Source organism: Prenolepis imparis, unplaced genomic scaffold (assembly GCF_030444845.1).
Source record: "Prenolepis imparis isolate NDT839.2.m4 unplaced genomic scaffold, iyPreImpa1.0 SCAF_3, whole genome shotgun sequence".
In the NCBI taxonomy this organism is placed as follows: domain Eukaryota; kingdom Metazoa; phylum Arthropoda; class Insecta; order Hymenoptera; family Formicidae; genus Prenolepis; species Prenolepis imparis.
Genome location: NW_028141161.1, coordinates 5,967,299 through 5,989,596, shown reverse-complemented (window position 1 = coordinate 5,989,596; position 22,298 = coordinate 5,967,299). Strand labels below are relative to the sequence as shown.

The following is a 22,298-nucleotide window of genomic DNA, read 5'->3' as shown; positions in this document are numbered from 1 at the left end:
ATGTGTATATATATGTACATATATGTACATATATGTACATATATGTATATATATGTATATATATCTTTCTTATATTTTAAAATGTACACTCTCTCTTTAGTTTTTACAAAGCACGTTTCTCAAATAATTTAATTTTAAATAATTAAATAATTAAATTCTCTCCTTGATTTCTATATCGGTGAATAACTAAAATTATGAAAAAAAAATCTATAGCAAAAAATCGTTTCATTATATTTGTTAATTACAAAACGCAAATGTACTTGCTTGAAATAAAAATTTGTCCCATTTAATCTTAATATCTTGCATCCTGATGTCTCATACAATTATATTATACACAACTAAGGAAAGCACATTGCTGTTCGAAACATATGTACATCACGTATTATTATAATATAAAAAAGTCTAATTACGTATATTAAAAAATTTTAGGATATCCTGTCTCAATAATTTCTCGTTTTCATCTTTTTTTTATAACATTGTCCTTTAACCTTCAGGAACCTCACGTACTTTAATTCCCGTTGTTATCTCTCCATGCACTTTTAGACCTGTCGTTCTTCTCAAGTTTGAATTTTTAAGACAAATGCATAAATTTGAACATTTATTTTAATTGATAGATTTTTTGAAGCTCTACAAGACTGTTAAATTATTAAATTAAAAAATATAAAAGTTATTTAATAAAAAAAGAAAGCTTGTCTTGCCGAAAAAGTAAAAATATCGATTTTTTTCAAATTGACGTAGTACTGACTAAAAAAAGATACGAAGGTTTTATAATACATAATTCAAAACGTCAAGAGGTGTACTTTAAAAAGGAATTGGTGTCATAACGATTGGTTCCAAAACATATTTTTTTTTGCGAAATAAAATTTTATTATTTTAAAAGAAATCGATAAAATATTGTTTTTAAAAAACGATCTTTTCTTTAAAAATACTAAAACTTGCGACCATTGGCATAAAATATAAACAAGTTGAAATATAAAATATTTTTCAAAAAGTTTTATATGGCTAATACAAAATGGCAGCAATGGAGAAGTAAAAATTCAGGTTTTTTGTAAAATCGGATAAAAATGTTGAATATATGTATAAAATATGTTTAATATATGAATAAAAATGCATGAAAATAAAATACTTTATTTATTAAAAAAGGTAGTTTTACATATGAAATAAAAAAAATAATTTTATTGCGACTTGTAAGTGCTGCATATATTTGTGGATAAACTTGGCCAATCGAGAAGAATCTTATATATTATTATATATATAAAAGATATATATGTATATCTTGTATATATATGTATATATTATACTAAAAGTACATGAGATAATGGCGTCAAAAATAGCGATATTTGTGAAAATACAAAAAGTAAATCTTATAAAAACAATATATTTGTGCAGTATAAAGATATATAAGATATATATAAAGATATATAAAATATATATGTATATATATATTGCACAAATACACTGTTTTTATAAAAATTACTTACACTTTGTATTTTCACAAATTACTATTTCTCGCCGTTACCTCATCAGATACTTTTAGTTCCTATAATTTATTTTCGTATTCTTTCTCACAGCTGCTTCGACCAGACTGACTCTCGCAAGTCGTCAGGCTAATACTACAACCTTCAAACTTTTTTTTCCCCCTCGGTCCGGACTTCCCCCTTTTGGGCGTTCAAAAAGGGCAAAAACGTGTAGGTATACTTTTAGACCCTGGTCAGGTTCCTGAGGATTAATTTCGATACAATTAAACGATTACTTGAGTGTACATATTTAAGTGTAATCCTTTATTAAGTAATCGCCAAATCGTAATAATCGTTTTTTCCCAATATTTCATCCTGGCATTATCAAATGGTTCGCCCTAAGAAAGATTTTATTAATTGATAAATAACAATTGTAACTTTGTGATCAAAGAATGAACAAATAAATTATCAAAGGACTAATGCTTTCTCGTTCTATTTCCAGTTGGATGTATATTTGATATACACATGATATATATTCTTGACGTATGTATTTTTTAATACGACGAGGCATCACGTATATATATATACTATATAACGCATAAGTGATTGCAATTAATAACTGTCTTAATAACTATTATTATCAGCAGGAGAGCTCGCAACACATTACACGATTATTCTATTATTCACACGCCAAATAATATCATATTATAATTGGAGCATTATGACGCAATAGAAAAACATTACTCATAAGGCATCGAATCGATTCGCGCTTTAGCTATTTAATTTTCTTTTTAACATCGCAAACGGAATAGTCACGCGAGGTGATCAACACTCTTTCAAAGTAAAAAAAAAATTGATCAAACAATTTTATAAAAAATTTTATAATAAATTTCGAGACTTTATTATTGAATTAATTTATCAAAAGATTCGAAAAAATTCTCGCGAAAGGGAACTATCATCTGCATATGTGGTATATTGACATAAACTATATAATTTCGTTATGTGTGTTAATATGTTATTATTAAGGAGTTTGTCACCTTAATGAAGATGCTACGAATTACATAAAAATTGAATACTATATTCTTCTTTGTGATTTAAAATTTCGTGCAATTGATCTGTATAAAATAGAAAGCAAATAAGCTCGTGTAATGCAAAGCAAGATAAAAGAATTAATGGGCCAACTAAACGAGACAAAAATATAAGGTGTTATATGACAAGTTTTAATTTATTCAAAAGACATTAAAACGGTAAAAATACGTAAACGTTTCAATCCTACACTCGGTCTTCTTCAATACATTAATATATAAAAACAAAGATAAACATACATGTTAAAATATAAAAATCATATCGGAAATATGTTAAACTTGTCGAACGAAATGTATGTCAAAAATAAATAAAATAAAAATAAATAAACATTAAATTACAAAAATTAAATATATAAAAAGCTATCAATTATATAAATAATTATTAATGTCAATAATTTTTAATGTAATCATTTTAAGATAAAAATAAAAGTAAAATTAACAAATCGTAGAAATTAGAAAATAAATAATAAGACGTAATTCAAAAAGAATAAAAAATAATAAATAAAATTAAATCGTAAAATTTATAAAAATAAATAAAAACTAATAATAAATAATATAAAAATTACTAAACTATTGTCACATTTATAAAACAATAATAATTTTGTCAGAGTTAAAATAAAATGATAAAGAAAACAAATTCCTCGTTCGATGGCGAAGATATGTTGGTCCAAGAATTGTTAAAATAGAAATTTGTCAATACGAAATTAAAATCATTGGTTAAAAAATGAAAAGTCCTTATTATAAAATGTAGAAGCTGTTCGATTTATGATGGTAGAAAAATTTGCGTCAAATTAAAAAAAAAAAGTATTTTGGTAATATGTCTCTAGCTTTTCTAGGGTTCTAAGGTTTTCTAAGGTTCTAATAAGAAGTTTTAAGATTTGATTGTGAACAAACTCCTTAAGATATGCCTCGCGCGAGATTAGAATTTTGTAAAAATATCGCGCAGCTATTCCGATTATAACGATGATTATATTTATATGTTTCACAGCTACTGTTTTTTCTAAAGTCGGGAATACGTACAAATACATTAAATAGTTTTTATTTTATTGCTAGTTAATTTGACTGAGATTCCAATTTTTTTTCGTTATATAAAAAATGCGAAATGCTATTCTCATCAAAGTAAAAGAATGACAACTATCGAAAGAAATAGATATGGCATCGCAAAAACGGGCTTAACAATCGTCAAGTACGTAAAATATTTACAATAATTTACGATTAATAATTAATTTTTTTCGTTAAGAATGTGCATTATAAATTATTACATATAAATTCTTAAAAATCAGAAAATTATAATAATACACTGTTGTATTTGTGAAGAAAATTGACTGTATTATACATATACATATACGTATACATATATACATACATATATATATATGGTGTTCTATTTTAATTGTACATCACAATCATCTCAAAAACAAGACAATATAAAAAAAATGTGTCAAACAAAAGTTTGAGGGAAGAGAATGAGCACGTTGAATCTTTTAAACGGTATTTTTTAAGATCAATTTTATTTTATTTTAATTGGAATGGGTAATTTTTATTTAATCGTTCGAAGTATAAAATTCTACTTCTATTAAAAATTGTCTGATTGTGACATGTGAAGTATAAAGTTCATAGTTTATGATTCACGAGATATTTAAAATTATTTTTGACTTAATTAAATAATATAAATAATATATATGCGCCTTTTACAATTCTATAAAATTTACTGACCTTTAAATTTTCAAATTTAACGCTTTTTTGAATTCAGAAAAAATAATTTTTTTTTAACAATTCAACGACATTTAAATGACCTTAAGGGCACTTGAAGATCGTTGGATTGTTTAAAAAAAATTATTTTTTTTGAATTCAAAAGAGCGTCAAATTCTACAGAACAGAATGATTTAAAGTACAATATGTGACAAAAACTCAATACGTTTTAGATATTATAGTGATATTTAATTTTTTTAATTTTAACGAGTTGTAAAAGCTTTTGTACGAATCCGCTAATATGTAGTTGCATATTTTGTTTTTACCCTATTTCTTTACACCAATTGATTCCTTTCATTACTTTGTGCATAATAGTATTGAGATAAGATAATAAAAAAATGAATATTTTATAGTTTAGAGATATTTCATAGTTTACGTAAAATTATGTTAAATTAAAGTACAAAATATCTTATAAGGTAACCTATTCCATTTTTAATTATCCTATCTTTATAACATTTTATGCCGAATCGATTTATAAAAAAATTAAAATAATTTTATCCAAAAAAAAAACTAGATTGATCTGCAAATGATTTTGAAAAATAACTTAAGTTAAAATTCAAGATTGTCCATTTTTTCTTACCTCAAAATCATGTAATTTTTTGACACATTTTGTTCTATAATGTTTTGAAGATATTTACGATGTTAATTAAATTGAGACACTCTGTACGTTTGTGTGTGTGTATGTGTGTGTAAATAATCGTACATATAAAGTATCAACGTGTACTCGTCAAAACGTATTATTATGACAATATATTATTTGTTTGAGATTCATATACTGCGTATTATTAAATATACGTAATTATATTGCACAAATACCGCGTGATAATTTTGCACTCTTTCAGTTCAAAGATCAAACACGAGTATTATTTTTTTCTAGTAAGCCATACAAATATCTGACTATGTTAGGCTTGAATATTGAAATTAAATTTCAAATTATTGGATAGCCGTTTGAAGATTGACAATATTCATTAGTCAACGCGATGATTCGCATCAAAATGCATTTCTTGACAATAAAAAACAGATGGAGAATGAAAAAGTAGATAGTAAAAATATGTAAAAATACGAGAGCTTAACATATATACACATATATAATATAAGAATGCGCATGCGCGCATATGTATGTATATATATCTATGTGTATATGTATATATATGTATAATAACTAAATTGATCGTTTCTCAATTCTCGTATGTATTTATAGATACATACCATTTTATTTAGATTTCCGTAAGTGTTAGATAAATCTACGAATCATACGATGATGATCCATGATCGTGGGCTGGACTCGGCGGCGTCGATGGATTTGAGCTGTTGTTCGAAGCTATCGAGTGTCTAGGGCTGCCACCAGATGGATGCTCCTGTATAAAATAAAAATACAGAGATTTAAAATAGCCGAAGCTCAGGGCGCATGTGCCGTGTATATTCTCAATAAAAAAAAATACATATACAGAGTGCCCCCAAACGGTCAGACTTTGAGATCTTATAGGAAATTTAATTCTGAACAAAAAATTTCGTATAAACATGGGTCAAAAATTGCCTCCTTAAGACTCCTGAGTTCTCGTCGCAGCCATGTTAGATTGTGACGTCAGAGGCGAGAAAGCACACGCTGAAAATTCTTTTACAGCTGTTGATTGATTATAAAGGGAAAAGGATAGTTTTCGAGGTATTTTAAGAGTGTGCTAAAGCCATCTGAAGTAGTGTTTCAGCGAATCTTTTCATTTAAAAATGGCATCTAAGAATTTTCAGCGTGTGCTTTCTCGCCTCTGACGTCACAATCTAACATGGCGAGAACCCAGGAGTCTTAGAAAGTTAGCGTCCAAAAACCTCTGAGAAATCGTGGTTATTTTACACATTTTTATAAATACCAGGGAAAATATACGTTTCTTAACATAAAGTACCGAAACAAATGTAGAGATTAAATTATCTTTCAAATGGGATCAAAATGATTGTAATACATTCCATAGGTTTTGAAATAATCAGTTTCAAATGTACAAAAAAATGTTTTTTTTGGCTATCAACCAAAGCATATAGTCGTTCTCTAGTCTACTTGATCCCCAAAAGCACAACTAAAAGCTTATTCTTTTGAAGATTGAGTTGGCTGGAAAAAGACAAGCTCTCGATTTGATTTCAAAAAGTTGAAATCTTGCCAGAACAATTTATCCTCCTCACAAAAATTCATAGCTAGCTTTGTTCTGAATCATGTTACTTGGGTCTGTCTCTTTCTTGATCTATCTAGCTCCTTTGATAACGTTTTACCTAATATCCTCCTCATGGAACTTGATTATCCTGATTTCTTCACGAGATTCGAGCTCTGGCCGTTCGTGGTGACACACGTGTGTAGAGTGGCTCTTCTTGTCTGAACATTTTTTTACTATCTTTATAGGTTTGTGCTCGGCCTTCGTGGCCTCTGTGACTTTATCGTTTTGCATGCTGCTCGAGTCTGTGGCTTATTTGGGACTCTGTTGACTTTGTGACCGGCTCGCCGAGCTTCTAGCCGTGCGGGCCGTAAAGTGAGATTCCGCCATTTTGACTAGTCGACCTCGTGGCCGACTTCGCCTAACCCCTTAAATTTTATGGAGCATGTCGATTTAGGATCCTTTGTTTGACGATGGGCTGGGGACAGTACGTCCACCCTAACAGAGCTGCTTCTGCTGCTGCCTCAGGACATAACCGAGACTTGACAACTCGGAACGACGAAGACAGACTCGATCTTATTGCTTCTTCTCTTCCTCCCTTTCCTCGCTCTTCGCCTGATCCTATGGATGCTGCTCCTTACTCTATTAATGCTAATTCATCTAATTTACAGATAACCTCACGTCCTTTGGATCATACTGCAACTGTGAGAGGTGTTATATTTGATCAGCAACATTGTGACTTGAATACGAGAGGAATTTCTACCAGACCTACTAAGTGTAAAAAAGAGGTGTCTTCGGCTGATTTGAGCGAGAGTTCGTTTGCGAGAGAGGGAAGCGACACATTACGATCTCAAGGTAAGCCTGACGTTCCTTCAAATTCTGGCGAGAACCCTTGAGACTTCTCGTTTCTTATAAACAATAGATGATGTCACGGCTCGTGGACCCTTTGACGTAATCATTCAAATGAATGAGGATTCTTCTACTTCAACCCCATCATACTTCAAGACCCCATCGTAATTGGTCGTCTTTTATATAACCATTATAAGAAGGACATTGTTGAATTAAGAAAAGTTGGCTTCAAAAAAATTAATGTTCAATTTAAATCACGTGAGGCAGCTAATCGGCTCATCTCTTATCCACTTCTCAAAAATAAAAAATATAAAGTTTACATCCCCCTCTTTCGTACTACAAAAAAAGGGCTGATACGTGGCGTTCCTTTAAATCTTACTAACGAAGAGATCTTGAGGGGTCTCGACTATAAGTCGATTATAATTTTCATTCAAAGACTGAATAGGAAGGAAAAAAAAGACTAGGTTAATCTTGTCTCTTCTGAAGTTGATAATCTTCCAAATATTGTTCCATCGAAAACAATTCTAATCACCTTTAAAGGTTAGACTCTACCTGATCACGTTTACTTATACATGGTCAGACATTCCGTTTCTCCCTTTGTTCCCAAGACTTTCCTTTGTTACTCTTGTTTTCGTTTTGGACACTTGCGCTCGCAGTGTAAGGGTCGGAGTCGGTGTTTATATTGCGGAGGGGAAAGACATCCTAATGACGATAATTGCCCTAAGAGAATAGTCCGATTTGCATTAATTGTAAGGGCTCTCACAGGGCCACTAATAGCAACTGTCTTGAATATATTCTATAAAGAAAAATCCGGGAAACAGCGGCAATCGAAAATATCTCGCTTCTCGAGGTTAACAATCGCGTTCGAGGTCATAGAGAACGGCCTAATATAAACAATAAAATTCAAACCCCCTATGACTTTCCTTCTCTCCCAAATTCTCATTCTGTAAATGTTCATAAGAGGTCCCTGCTTTCTTCTTTTCCTCCCCCTCACTCTTATGCTCAAGCTCTCTTCTCTAATTCACCGCATAACAAGTACAAAAGCGCTCCATTAAAAGATAACAATAATTATAATACTTTCCCTCCTAACCTGTCCTCCTCACTTCTCGGTTCCCGATCCTCTCACATCCCTAATCCCCCTCCCCCTCTTATCGCCCCTAACGGTAGAACCCCCTCTGTCTCGGCGAATGGAGTCGCCTTAAATTCTTCCCCCGTTTCTCCATCGTGTTTTTCGAATCTCCTTAGCCTTCTCGGCTCTGATCCGCTTCTCTGCGAGCTGCTTAACAATATCATCTCGTTACTGTTGGATAAATTTGCTCCGCTTCTCAAACCGCTGGGTTTATATGATCCTGTTTTTAATTTCATTTCTTCGTTGTTGAACTCCCACCTTTCGGTATATCAGTCTTCTTCCCAATCACCGATTGGATGATGCCTGATCCCTCATCGTTAAACTCTGCTAACAGCTCCCCGATTAACATCCTTCAATAGAACTGCCACTTTCTATTATCTAAGGTGGATGCAGCCTCAACTCTCTTCTCTTTCTACGATGTCATTGCTCTTTCAGAGACATGGCTGACGGCCAGTTCACGCTTTTCCCTAAATGGCTTTAATGTATTTCGTAAAAACTCTCTCACTAGCCATGCAAGTGGCTTGCTTTTGGCAACCCGCTCCTCATTACCATATACTTTACTTAATGACTCTCCGAAATTTGACGACAGGCTTGATAGTATGGCCATCGCTATACATCTCAACGGCTTCGATTTTACTATTATTTCTGTTTATAGACACCTCCACGGTTCTTTGTTGTCTGAATACGATTCTTTGTTTACTTTTTGTAATTCCTTCTCGCATGTGATAGTTTTAGGTGACTTTAATGCCCACCATCGAGCATGGGGATGTGATAATACTGACAAAAAGGGTGAGACCCTTTTCACCTCGGCTCTGGGTGCCTCGTTGACCTGTATTAATGATGGATCACCCACCTTCCTCACTCGTCCTTCCCAGTCCAACTCATCGATTGATCTCGCTTTTGTTTCGTCGTCTACGGTGGGCTTGTGAGTGGACGGTTTTGAGAGATACCCATTTTAGTGACCACTATCCAACGGCAGTTTCTTTCAATACTCTCTTTAATAAGAAAAAATTTTTTTCTTACAAAATAAAACATACCAAAATTGCTGATGAGCAGTTTGTTGCGAACTTGGCCTCTTCTTTAAACCCCTTTCGCGAGGCTATTTCTGGCCCTTCTCTAAATTCGTTGCAGAGGTACAATATGTTTGCGGAGCACCTGCTTGATCAATTTCCTTCGGTCAGGCCTGGGAGACACTCTTCGGGTGGCACCCATACACGGGACAGAACCTCTTAACCTGCTCCTTGGTGGAACGATGCTTGCCAGAAGGCAATCGATACTAGACGCAAATTACTCAATTTTTAAGAGGTCCCCTACCTTTTCGAATTTTTTGGCTTTTAAAAAGCAAGAAACCTCATCGAAACGTATTTTGAATGCGGAGAAACGTAAGGGCTGGCGGGACTTCTGTCAGAGTCTTACTCCAAAGACTCCAATCTCCGATCTATGGCACTTCGTCAAAAGATTTAGGAATCGTCATCTGACGACAAACGTGCCTCCCTCTTCCAATCTTCATACTCTAGAGGACATAAATGAACTATTTCCTCCTTATCCCCTCCTTCGATCTATCACAGATCTTATTCTTCTCTGGGAGATTTTCCCTCCGTTTATATTTGTAAGATATTTGAAGAACCATTCTCTTTCCAGGAGCTCCTTTCTGTTGTTTTGAAGAACCGCCATTTGAAGATCCGATCTTCCCCGGGACTTGATCGTATTGACAACCGTATACTGTATCTCTTGCCCAACGAATACTTGATTATACTACTAGGCATTCTCAACGATCTCCTTGACACCGGATTGTTCCCGGAATCTTGGCGCCTCTGGTGTTCCTGATACCGAAGAGTTCCCCTGGCAAGTATCGCCCTATTTCTCTTACGTCTTGCCTGTTGAAGATCCTAGAAAAATTGATTTTGACTCGCTTAAATTGATGGATTGAGTCCTCCGACTTGCTTCCTTTTTTCCAGTTCGGCTTTCGCAAGAGAGCCTCGTGCCTTGACAACTTGGGTATTCTAACAACCAAAATCCAAAACGGATTTCTTACCCAACAATCTACAGAGTGCCTTTTTCTGGATATTCAGGGTGCCTTCGACAATGTCATCCCTTCTACTTTGATCTCGCAGCTTGTTGACTTGGGTGTTCCGAAGGTTTCTTGGTTTGTCTACCAGTTGATCAGTCTCAGAAGGCTCCAGTTTGTTGTCAATGGCGACGTTTCTGGTACCTTTTTTTTCCTGCAAGGGTGTACCCTCGGGATCTATCTTGAGCCCTCTTCTCTTCAACGTATATCTGGCTCGATGCGGCTCTGTGCTTCGGAGTGACTGCTCCATTGTTCAGTTTGCTGATGATGTCGCACTCTTTGCAAGATTCCCGGGTTTGGAGACCTTGCTTTCATTGCTGGAGGGTTCTGCGGCGGACTAACGAATTTCCTGATCTCCAGGGGCCTTTCGGTCTCTCCAGAGAAATCGGCCCTGATGATTTTTACTAGGAAAAGAATCATTCACTCGTTCTACTATATTGAGTTAAACAATTCCCGCATCAAAGCGACCTCTTCATATAAATTCCTGGGGGTAATCCTGGACTCAAAGTTGAGAGGCCATCTCCACTCAAAATATTTGATTGGTAAGTGTGGTAGACTGAGCAATGTTCTGAAATTTCTTAGAGGGGTCTGGTGGGGTTCTCACCCGTCTGCGCTGCTTTGTATCTTCAAGGCTATAATACGTGGCTCGATTGATTATGCTTTGTTCCTCTTCCCCTTCTATAGTATCAGTTTCTCGGTGACTTTGGAGCGCACTCAGCGGAGAGCTCTGAGGTACTGCGTCGGACTCAGGCAGTCCACTTCTGTCAATGTTGTTTATGCGGAGACAGGCTCAGCTCTATCTCTATTAGGTCCAAGTTCCTTGCCAGAAGGTTTGTTGTCAGGTCTTTGGTTTTGAGGTTTAATGTACTCATAGACAAATATATGACCTACACGCATCAATTATTAGTAATGGTCAATTGCTTCACTTCCCGAAGAGATTTCCTTTGTATGACGCTTTTTGTTTTGCAATCGGATTTGAACACAAAATTGCCTCTTTCTCTAAGATTCCTCTTTAGCTCTTTCCCATGGAGACTTCCTCTTTTGTCCCCAATACGGAGATTACCCTTCCCTCGGTGGTGGGAGATTTCTAAGGCTCCTTTTCCGCAGCTTGTTTTTCAGGACTATTTTGCCGATATCATTAGGGACAAGGACCTCTTTTTCACGGATGCATCCAAGGGTGAACTTTACCCGCATTTAGATGCCGCTTATTTCTCTCCTACCCTTTCGGTTCAGAAGAGATATAAACTCAATATTAGTTCGATTTTCTCGGGGGAATGCATTGCCTTAATTTATGCATTGGATTTCATCCTTGAGAGAAATGTCAAAAATGTCTATCTTTACGGATTCCCGCAGTGTTGTTGAGACTATCTCTAATCCTAAAGCTGATAGAGATCTCAATTATCTAGTTTTTGTCCTGAAAAACAAGCTGAGGTCTGTTGCTCTTCAGGGGATAAATGTCATATTGGTATGGGTTCCCGCCCACAAGGGCATCCTGGGAAATGAGACAGCGGACTTTCACGCTAGGGAGGCTGCCCGTTGTGGCGAACTTTCCGATTATCTCCCTCCGCACTCTGATTATACACAATTATTAGAGAAAAATGCATTAACAGAATTGAGAGATCCTTGCTTGCCCGGGCCGGGAGCTGGGGTAGGCACTTTGACTTGTATCCGAAGTTCTCCTCTCGCCCCTGGTTTGGCGAGCTCGGTCTCGATCGATTTGAAATTACTACAATTTGTCGTATCCGCTCTAATCATTACAATTTGAATTTCAGCCTACAAAGATATGGTATTGTGGACTCCCCTCGTTGTGGCTGTGGTGCATCTTGTCAGGACATTGATCACGTCCTTTGGTCCTGCCCTCCTGTTGAGCGCCCATCGTCCTCGTCTTGTGGATTCTCTCTCTTCGTCGTCTGCTGAACCTGCCTCCGCCTTATGAAGTGTTCTCTCTTCTAAAATCTCCTTTACAATACAAAGTCCTCTTGACACACTGACTGTATCTTTCGCTCTCATCAACATTGAAGATAATCTGGCAGCATGGGAGCTGTAAAGATTTAGCCCAGTGCCAAAACAGGAATATGATTTCTTCACCACACCGATGAGTCCGATGGTTCGCTAAACTCCACAACAAGTTTAATCGCGAGAGCATTGTTTTTATTTTTAGGTTTAGAGCTAACTAGGACGCCCTGAACAGTAGCCTCTATCATGCTAGACCCGAGTTGCGTCTGTAGCTATCCTCAGCAAGACGCTAATCACGCATTCTGGAAAGTTAATTAGTGTCTCATCTTATTTTATATTTAGTAGAATGTAGTTAGTGTAAACTTTTTGCTCCTGTCACATAAAAGAAAAATTTTCGTAGCTAACTTAAATCTGAATTTGAAAATGAAGTTATAATGTAGAATACACAATCACAAGTGTCAACAATTATTATAAATAAACGTTCCTGTGTCTAGACCTTAATAATACATGAGACTTCATTTAAAGGAACAAATAAAGATCCTTTCAGGAAAGTCAAGAGATAAAAAAAACATTAAAATATAAATCCAAAAAAAATCCATTATAGCATTCTTACAGAAATGTCGATAGTCAAAATGATAAATGATATAGTCAAAAATAAGCCATATTAAATAAAAATATTTGAGATTTAAAAACAAACCTCCCTTCAGCAATTTTGCTTTAATATTTTTTTACCTACGCTTCTTTAGAAAAGTTCAAGGGAGTTTATTAAAATAAATAAATCTCGATTCGATATTTATTTTAATTACTTGATATCGTTTGTACTATTAAATTTTCTGCTAAATTTATTCTATTAAATTTTCTTCTTTGGAACATTTTCAAAGATTTATTAGAGCCACACTCTTTCTGCATTTGGTTTTTTATTTGTCTCTCTCAACTAGTTTCTTCTTTTTTTTTGTGCACCTCAATATTTTATTCTTATATATATACAGGGTGTCCCATTTTAAATAATGCATTGCTATTTTTCGAAAACCAAAGATTTCATCGGAAAATGTTTCATACAAAAATTGTAGGATTTCGAAGGAGACATCTTATCATAAGCAGTCTTATTTTAGGTGGAGGCATTTTTGAGATTTCAAGATCACTATTACTTTTTTAAACGGAACCACTATAATTTTCTTACATAAATCGATTTCTCCTAATATTTGGCGTTTGGGGGTTTTTCATATAAACATAAATACTCCGATATCCCTTCCTGAGAAGTTACACTTCTTCAAAGAGGAAGGTGAAAATTAAGTTTTTACTTGTTTTTCTTGAAAACTATTGGTTTCACAAAAAAATAAAAGAAATAAAATTTTCTAAAAGAATCAAACTTTCTAACGCATATTTTTAGATCACATTCCGGTCGATTAAAGTTATAATAAAAAATTGAACAGAGGTTGTTAGTTTCCCCTTATTAACGATACGGGAAGAGTAAAAAAATAATAAATATTTTTTTTATTAGTGGAAAAAATCCAACAAATTATATTTTTTTAACTTGTCCAAAAAATTTGAGAAAAAAAATTAAAAACCTAATTTTCACCTTCTCCTTTGAAGAAGTGTACTCTTTAAGGAGATATAGGGAAGAATATACAGGGTGTCCGGTAATAGTCGCATCAACCGTCGTGTGCAGGTAGAGCTAGTTAAACCGAGTAGAAAAGTCCTCTACCATTTTGCGATATTCTCAATAATAAGAGAGAAATAAATTAAAGAAAATCAGCCAATTCGCGCGATGATAAGCGTGCGGCGAGAAGAGACAGCCCACTCGGGGGTCCAGAGTTAGCGCTACTCGTATGGAGTTACTGTCTTTTGTAAAGCGCTCCTCCCCGCTTCATCGCGCGCTTAGCAACCGTGTAACATTATACTGTTTCTTTTCGCCGCATGCTTAGTAACGACATAAAACTGGGCTGTCTCTTCTCGCCGTCGTCACGCGAATTGGCCGATCTTTATTAATTAATATCTCTCTTATTATTGAGAATATCGCAAAATGGTAGAGGACTTTTCTACTCGGTTTAACTAGCTCTACCTGCACACGACGGTTGATGCGACTATTACCGGACACCCTGTATATTTATATGAAAAACCTCTCTTGATTTTCGACAAAGAATCATTTCCTACAGTTTTTCGCACTTATTCAGAAACACCCTGTGTATACATATATAAAACACAATCTATTTTAAATGTCGATGACATGTATGTTTGTGTGTGATGAATTCAATAGAATAGAATTGTTCTTTGTCTTGTAACATAATTGACTGGCAACTTATTAAATAATTTTAAAAAACAAAAAGATTAACATACCTTGTTATGTAACGATGCGATACTGCCAAGAGATAGTGGAGTATGCGAACGCAAATGTATCGATTCGGAATCAATCTGATCCACTGGAGTACGCGGCAAAGAAGGTGGTGTGGCAGTCGGCCTTGGTGGTGCGGGACCTCTGCGTGATGTTGTCGAACCTATGTAAATTTGATTAAATTTAATAAAAATGAAAAATATGTTCTCTACACAAACACACACATGCTTTGTATGAATACACAAAAATACAAGCAAAAATACAATACTTTGTATAAATTTACCATTGTGCGGCGAATACCCAGAATTTCTCGACATATGCGAGCTTAGGCGACGTGCATCGGAAGGGGGATGCCTAGGAGGCAGTGGTTTGTTTGGTGTTTGAAGCGTAGAGTCGTATAGCTGCAAAAAAAATCGAATGGAAAAAAGCTCGATATATATATATACATATATATGTTTCTATATTTTAGCTTTAATGTTAAAATGTGAGAAAAATTAAAATAAAAGAATTGTTATCCCCCTTATTTATTGAATAAGCATAACAATTTTCATATTACTTACTCTCTGCTGACTACTGTGAAGATGAGAACTACTATGATGGCTCGTATGTTGTTGATCAGCAGTTTCTAATGTCGTGGGTAAATCTAATAAACGCTGTATCTGTAATTTAAAAAATATACATGAAATTATATATACCTAGTGTCAGCAATATTCGACTATATTAAGTAAAATAAACACTCTGTATATTTACATATAAACACATGAGAGTAAGATTGATAAATATCAACACAAAGCGACCAAAATAGCCTAGTAATCATATTGTATAACATATAGAATGATAGCAGCATGATTAGAGAATTTTTTAAACTTTTATCCACCTGTATCCCATTTCCTGGACCCATATGGCTGATATGATTGAAATTTGTGGGTGCAGAAATCATCTTCGAACGTCTGTCCGTAGGGCGAACGGTTCTATTGCCTTCTCTCAATGAAAATCGTCGTCGTGGTCTTGTCATTTGTCTACCACTCGTGTCTAATGGTGTCAAATTTAATAGGTCTCCTAGCAAAACACAACAGTATAATATTGTTAAACAATAATCGATCAATCTAATAATTAAAAATATGTAAAATAAATAAAAATTAAATGATACATAAACAGCAAAATTTTGTGTATATGTTTTAGGTACAAAATATATACTTACGTTGACGTAAATTGCTAAGATAAATAACATACGGCATGTCATTTATTACGCAAGACGTAAGAGAGCCCGAAATATTTAATGGCCGGGCTCGTTTCACATTAAGCGTCTGTAACCAGTCTCCGGATGTACAGTCAAATAAATCGATATGAGTCTCGCTATACACTAATAAATATCCTTCGCAATAGCCTGAAATTCGTGAGAAAAATTAATTCAACAAAAAATGACGAGAGAGCTCACTTATTCTTCGACATTTAAATTTTTAATTCAATATATACAATTAATATGATTATACAGGGTGATTCATTTTAATCTTAACAGGCAAATATCTCGGAAAAATACGAAAAAATGTTTCATACAAAAGTTGTAGGATTTGACCTCAAGGTCAAAATCAAGATCACCATCAGATGTCCCCCTCGAAATCCTACAACTTTTGTATGAAACATTTTTTCGTATCTCCCATATTTTTCGAGATATTTGCCTGTTAAGATTAAAATGAATCACCCTGTATAGTTATTATACAGGGTATCATTTTAAATGAGCCAGGCAAATATCTGAAAAAATATGAAAGGAAAACAAAAACATTTCAGACAAAAGTTGTTTGGTTCGAAGGGGAACATAAGATGGCGTCATTGATATGACCTTGGATAGTCGTTTGAAGTCACTTTCAATTTCTTAAATGGAAACCCCTATTTTTCAATGCATATTCTTGTAGCTTATCTCGAGAGCTTTTCAAAACACTATAATAAAGTATTTTTTTATTCAGTACTTTTCGAACTATATAATGCTTGAAATTTATAATATTTCTTTTGACATAAAATACAAAATATCTTGTAAAATATTTAGCTTTCGTTAATCTTACTTTAATGCTTTTATGCATAAAATAATTAGACAAATCAATTGGTGTAAAGAAATCGCATAGTTATTTTTAAGAAAACGTATACAATTTGCAACACATTTTTTCTTAAAAACAATTATGCGTTTTTTTTATACCAATTGATTTGTCTAATTATTTTATGCATAAAAGTATTAAAGTAAAATTACCGAAAACTAAATGTTTTACAAGATATTTTGTATTTTATGTCAAAAATATTGTATCTTTCAACCCTCATAACTCGAAAAATACTTAACGGAAAAAACTTTATTATAGTGTTTTGAAAAGCTCTCGAGATAAGCTACAAGAATATTTAAAAAATTAAGGTTTCCATTTAAGAAATTGGAAGTGACCTTCATGTGATTATCCAAGGTCAATCAATGGCACCATCTTATGTCCCTCTTCGAACAAAACTTTTGTCTGAAACGTTTTTACATATCTTTCATTTTTTTTTAGATATTTGGCTCATTTAAATTGGGACACCCTAGTATATATAATATTGATATTATATAGGTATTATTGATCATAGTAGATACTTACTAACTGCTGTAGGAACTGCAGGATACATTATCTCTCGGTCTCGACTCTTTCTTCCCTGACTGTCGACATATACCGCTAACGTATGGAAGACTAATAAGAACTCACCGCGTGCTAATTCGATGCAACGTAACGCATCTACGGCGCTGTAGGTAAGAAAACCTAAGAGCGTATTCTCAGCGTGGATCAAAGCTGGAAAGAAGTACAAGAATTGGATGAAAATAATATTATACAAGCAGGTATGAAATAAGAATGGATTTAATAAGAAAAAAAAAAACTTTTGTCTTATACGCTACTTACAAATAGGATGATGATCTCCTAAAATGCTGTAGATAGAAAAGCCAGATGGATAGCCAACGCACAAGCGGCCTTCGGAAAGAACTTGCAGGGTTTGCGCATGACACGGTAACATTAATTCGCGTATACGTTTATGTCTTGTCTTTGTACGCGTTATTTCGTAGATGATGATTTGAGACGCATTCTACAACAGGAATAATTAATTATATAATATATTTATTGTTACATAATTGTTACTTATCTAGCTACTAACTTAATTTATATTACATAATTGATAAAAATATTACACAACTGCTTCTCTTACCTGCTTCTTTATTGCAACGCATAAGCAATAATTAAGCGGATTACGACGCACCACTCCGGTTGTTAACGTAATGCATCCTTTAGTCTCCGCGACTTTAATCCATTCGACTTCGTCTCCATCCAAGGCACGTACTGGAACCAGCCGTACATGACGTTGCTTTCCGCTTAATACAACAATCAATTGTTCTTCAGTAACATACTCGAGGAGATATATTTTCTTTCCTTCTCCGACTCTTGCAATTTCTGCAAATGTGTCACATAATATTTGCACTTAATTTTACATTATAAAAATACAATTGCTTATACTGTGTGCTACTTAAGGCTCCTGGCTCCTCGCTGACCATGTTAGAATTGTGACGTCAGAGGCGAGAAAACACATGCTAAAAATTCTTAGATACCATTTCGAAGTAAAAAGATATTTCGATAAAACAGCATTTCAGATGGCTTTAACACACTCTTAAAATACCTCGAAAATTATCCTTCTCCCTTTATAATCAATCAACAGCTAAATGACTGTAATATGAGGCCCAGTTCGTCTGGTCTTTGCGCATGCGCAGTCATTCCGCATGACAAAGTCTGATATCACAATCATTTTACGGTTGTTGATTGACTGTCAAGGAAAAAGAATAGTTTTCGAAGTATTTTAAAAGTGTGCTAAAGCCATTTGAAGTAGTGTTTCATCGAAATATCTTTTCATTTAAAAATGGTATCTAAGAATTTTCAGCTGTGTGCTTTCTCGCCTCTGACGTCACAATCTAACATGACCGCGGTGAGGATCCAGGAGCCTTATGAATTACTATGTATTTATAAACTTCAAAAATATAATGATTGGAAATCGTTGATGAATATCCTAAAATTATAATTTTTTCATAGTAAAAGTCTGTGAGATGCAAAATATCTCGCATAACTTACCATTACGATCTAAATCTAAACAGAAGAGACCTTCTTCTGTACCAATGACTAGACGATCCGGATCAATAATTGCTCCTGACATCACATTTTTAATGAATGCCAAGGTATTGTCCAATAGTTCTTTTGCTCTAAAAATCTACGATAAAAAAGAAGAATATTGATTAATATATTTGCAAAAAAATATGATATAAAAAAATTCTCTCGATAATGACAAATATTTGAAGATTAAAGAAGAGAGAAAGAAATAAGAAATAAAAAGTAGATAGCAGAATTCTTTTGCTATTTAAATTCTCAATTACATATGTAATTATATAAATATACCGTTGTGTTTGGAAGATTATTCCTCTTTAAAATCCTATGAAGCTCGCTTAAAGCTACTACCCATTTTGTCTTCTCGCTCTCTGTATCTGCCAACATTAATGTATGATTTCTCAATCCAGGAGGCTCCAACAGCGACGTCGTTATCTAAATCAAAATAAAAATTATTTATTTCAACTAAAATATAATATAGTGTCAAATAAAAAATACAATACAAAAACCTATCCAATTATATCTAATTGTAAATTGAAAACAATTATCGTGTAAAATGGAGGCAACAGACTTCAAATTATCATAGTTGAGTAATATTAAGAGATTAGATTAATGCAAAATATCTGCAGACTGATGGTCTTGAAAAATCAGATAAAAATAACAATCTATTGTATTTTAATTACAATTAAAATATCATGGAATATTTTACCCTAAATATACACGGGATATCCTTCTTCGTAGCATGTATTACGTCAGAATCACGAACCGAGCTCACGCTGAACTCTTCGTCTCGCATATCCAATACTTGTGAAACATATACAGATGGCAAAGCATTGCGATCCGGTGAAATATCGTAGAGAAATAATTTAAAGTCGCAAACTACGACGAATTGACGCACCCAACCTTTCTTGACACCACCCATTTTTGGCACTTTAACATATCCTTCATACGCTGTACCTATCCCTCTTGTAGGATCGATTCCCAATGGTCGTTTAGCTGAAACAGATACGTGAAATAAAGACTATGTAATAAGGAACTGCAACATCGTAAAAAAAAATAGAGGCGACATATTTAAATAACATATCTTGAATGTAACAAATTTTTTAAGAATGCAGCTTAAGGAAAAAAAAATGAATTAATGTAAATGCAATTTTCCCCAAGATATGCAGGGCGTCCCATTTTAAATGAGCCAGACAAATATCTCAAAAAATATGAAAGATATGGAAAAACGTTTCCATTGATGTGACTTTGGATAGTCGTTTGAAGGTCACATGAATCCGGCCCGCAAGGCTTTCCAATCCGGCCCGGGACATCCAAGCTTGTTCCACAGAAAAAATGAAAAATAAACTGAATTATGAGCGCATAAACGCCGAATTGTTTTTTACCTTTATCAGCGATGCGATATTGTGACCGAAATTTAGCTGTTGCGGCCCGCGGTATAATTTCAAATTTTATATTTGGCCCGCCAAAAAATCTAGTTGCGTTTTCCTGTTGTAGCTTATCTCGAGAGCTTTCCAAAATACTATAATTGATTGGTCTCATTATTTCGTGCATAAAAGTATTAAGGTAAAATTACCGAAAACTGAACATTTTACAAGATATTTTACTTTTTATGTCAAAAAATTGTTAACTTCAAGCCTTATAACTCAAAAAGTACTTAAGAGAAAAATACTTTATTATAGTGTTTTGGAAAGCTCTCGAGATAAGCTACAAGAATATGTAGGTTCCATTTAAAAAATTGAAGGTGACCTTCACGTGACCTTCAAACGACTTCAAGGTCAAATCTTTGCCACTATCTTATGTCCCCCTTGAAGCCATACAACTTTTGTTTGAACCATTTTTCAATAAAATCATTAATTTGCGAGATATAACACTGTAAACTTTAAAATAGAACACCCTGTATATCTTAAAGAACTTCAATTTCAATCATAATTTGCACAAGCTATTATATAATATTACTTACTTTGATCATGGGGTACAGGACACATTGGTGGTACTTTGTCGCAACAAGGCATATGGCATGCAAAGCCACACACTTCGCATACAACTCCTTGCCTGGTTAATCCAACCATTAAGGATGTACAATGATTACACTTCGTGGGTGCTGAGAATGTCCGTACGAGAAATTGGTGTGATTTAGGCTTTGGTTGCAGATTGGTTTGACCGTGAGTGGATGGAGTCTTATTCAAAAGTTCATGAGATAATGGCGATGTTGGATCCTAGAAAAGAAGATTAAATTACATATGAATTCAGATAGATTGTCACCTCCTTCTTGTTGTTGGATTATGTATCAAGAGCAATTTTATTTTCATTTTTTCTTCAAGGTCATTTGAAGGTCAATGAAGGAACTTTCAGAAGAAAAATGTTTGAGACAAAAGCTTCTCATTTTCAATGATGCGATTATGATTATTAATTGACTTATTTGTAATCTCTTTTTTAATTCTTCAAATATACGTTAAGATACTTACAATGCTAAGTTCAGACAAATTACTTTTGCTGCTTGTAATACTGGGTGCACGATTGTCCTCAATGTCACCTTCAACACTGTCGACACTTCCATGACGCGTAGTACTTGTCGTCTCTTTAAGAAAGTGTTCGAGATATGACATCTGTGATGTAGGACGTTCTAGAACTGAGATAAAAAAAGACAAAGATCGAATAAATAACATATTAATTAATATAGTGATACGAACGTTTACAATTTTACATAATTACAAATATTTGTAAAAACTTGTAAAACATTTGCGAAAACAGATTTAAGAGAAATAACACTGTTACATCCTAGTATTAAACAATTCGGCATCTAATATTAAATGTTTATATGTAACATCTTGCCTGGAAACATGATAAAATTCTATTTAGCACAATATTTATACAATTTATATATACATGCTTCTTTGCTAAAAAGAGAATAAAAGTAGTAATTTCCTGGCATTTTAATCAGATATTTAAATAGTATTACATAAAAAATAGTAATATACCGTTTTTTAAAATAAATAATAGTGTAAAGGTACCACTAAAAATAGTAGTGTAAATAGTATTGCATAAAAATAGTAGTATAGTAGTATACTATTAGTGTACTATACTATTTTTAATAGTAATATAAAATAAAAAAATAAAAATAGTAATATACAATTTCTTATATAATACTATTAATATAATACTATTACTAAAATGTAGTAATACTAAAAATAGTAATATAAAGACTATTATTTTAAAAATAGTACTGTAGTATACTAGTACTTTTTATGTAATACTTTTAATACTATTTTTAGTATTTTTATACTACTATTTTTAATAGCATAAATCCTATACATAAGTATACTATTAGTAATAGTATACTTTAATACTATTATTAGTAGTATATATAACTATACCACTTTT

General features: G+C 33.5%; 1 protein-coding gene across 2 annotated transcripts in view; it reads right to left on the bottom strand.

Moving 5' to 3' along the window:
- Positions 1 to 285: 285 nt before the first annotated feature.
- Gek (serine/threonine-protein kinase gek) overlaps positions 286 to 22,298 on the bottom strand; it is a 37,338-nt gene continuing 15,325 nt past the window's right edge. For both annotated transcript variants that reach the window (XM_083034975.1, XM_083034976.1), the window contains exons 13-26: positions 21,383 to 21,546; positions 20,878 to 21,133; positions 19,624 to 19,910; positions 19,206 to 19,349; positions 18,885 to 19,020; positions 17,974 to 18,215; positions 17,673 to 17,853; positions 17,376 to 17,564; positions 15,965 to 16,150; positions 15,641 to 15,822; positions 15,324 to 15,422; positions 15,047 to 15,164; positions 14,769 to 14,926; positions 286 to 5,652 (exon numbers count right to left, since the gene is read on the bottom strand). In XM_083034975.1, coding sequence (XP_082891101.1) covers positions 5,539 to 5,652; positions 14,769 to 14,926; positions 15,047 to 15,164; positions 15,324 to 15,422; positions 15,641 to 15,822; positions 15,965 to 16,150; positions 17,376 to 17,564; positions 17,673 to 17,853; positions 17,974 to 18,215; positions 18,885 to 19,020; positions 19,206 to 19,349; positions 19,624 to 19,910; positions 20,878 to 21,133; positions 21,383 to 21,546 — 2,456 coding nt within the window. In that variant the 3' untranslated portion in view covers positions 286 to 5,538. The remainder of the gene's footprint in view (positions 5,653 to 14,768; positions 14,927 to 15,046; positions 15,165 to 15,323; positions 15,423 to 15,640; positions 15,823 to 15,964; positions 16,151 to 17,375; positions 17,565 to 17,672; positions 17,854 to 17,973; positions 18,216 to 18,884; positions 19,021 to 19,205; positions 19,350 to 19,623; positions 19,911 to 20,877; positions 21,134 to 21,382; positions 21,547 to 22,298) is intronic.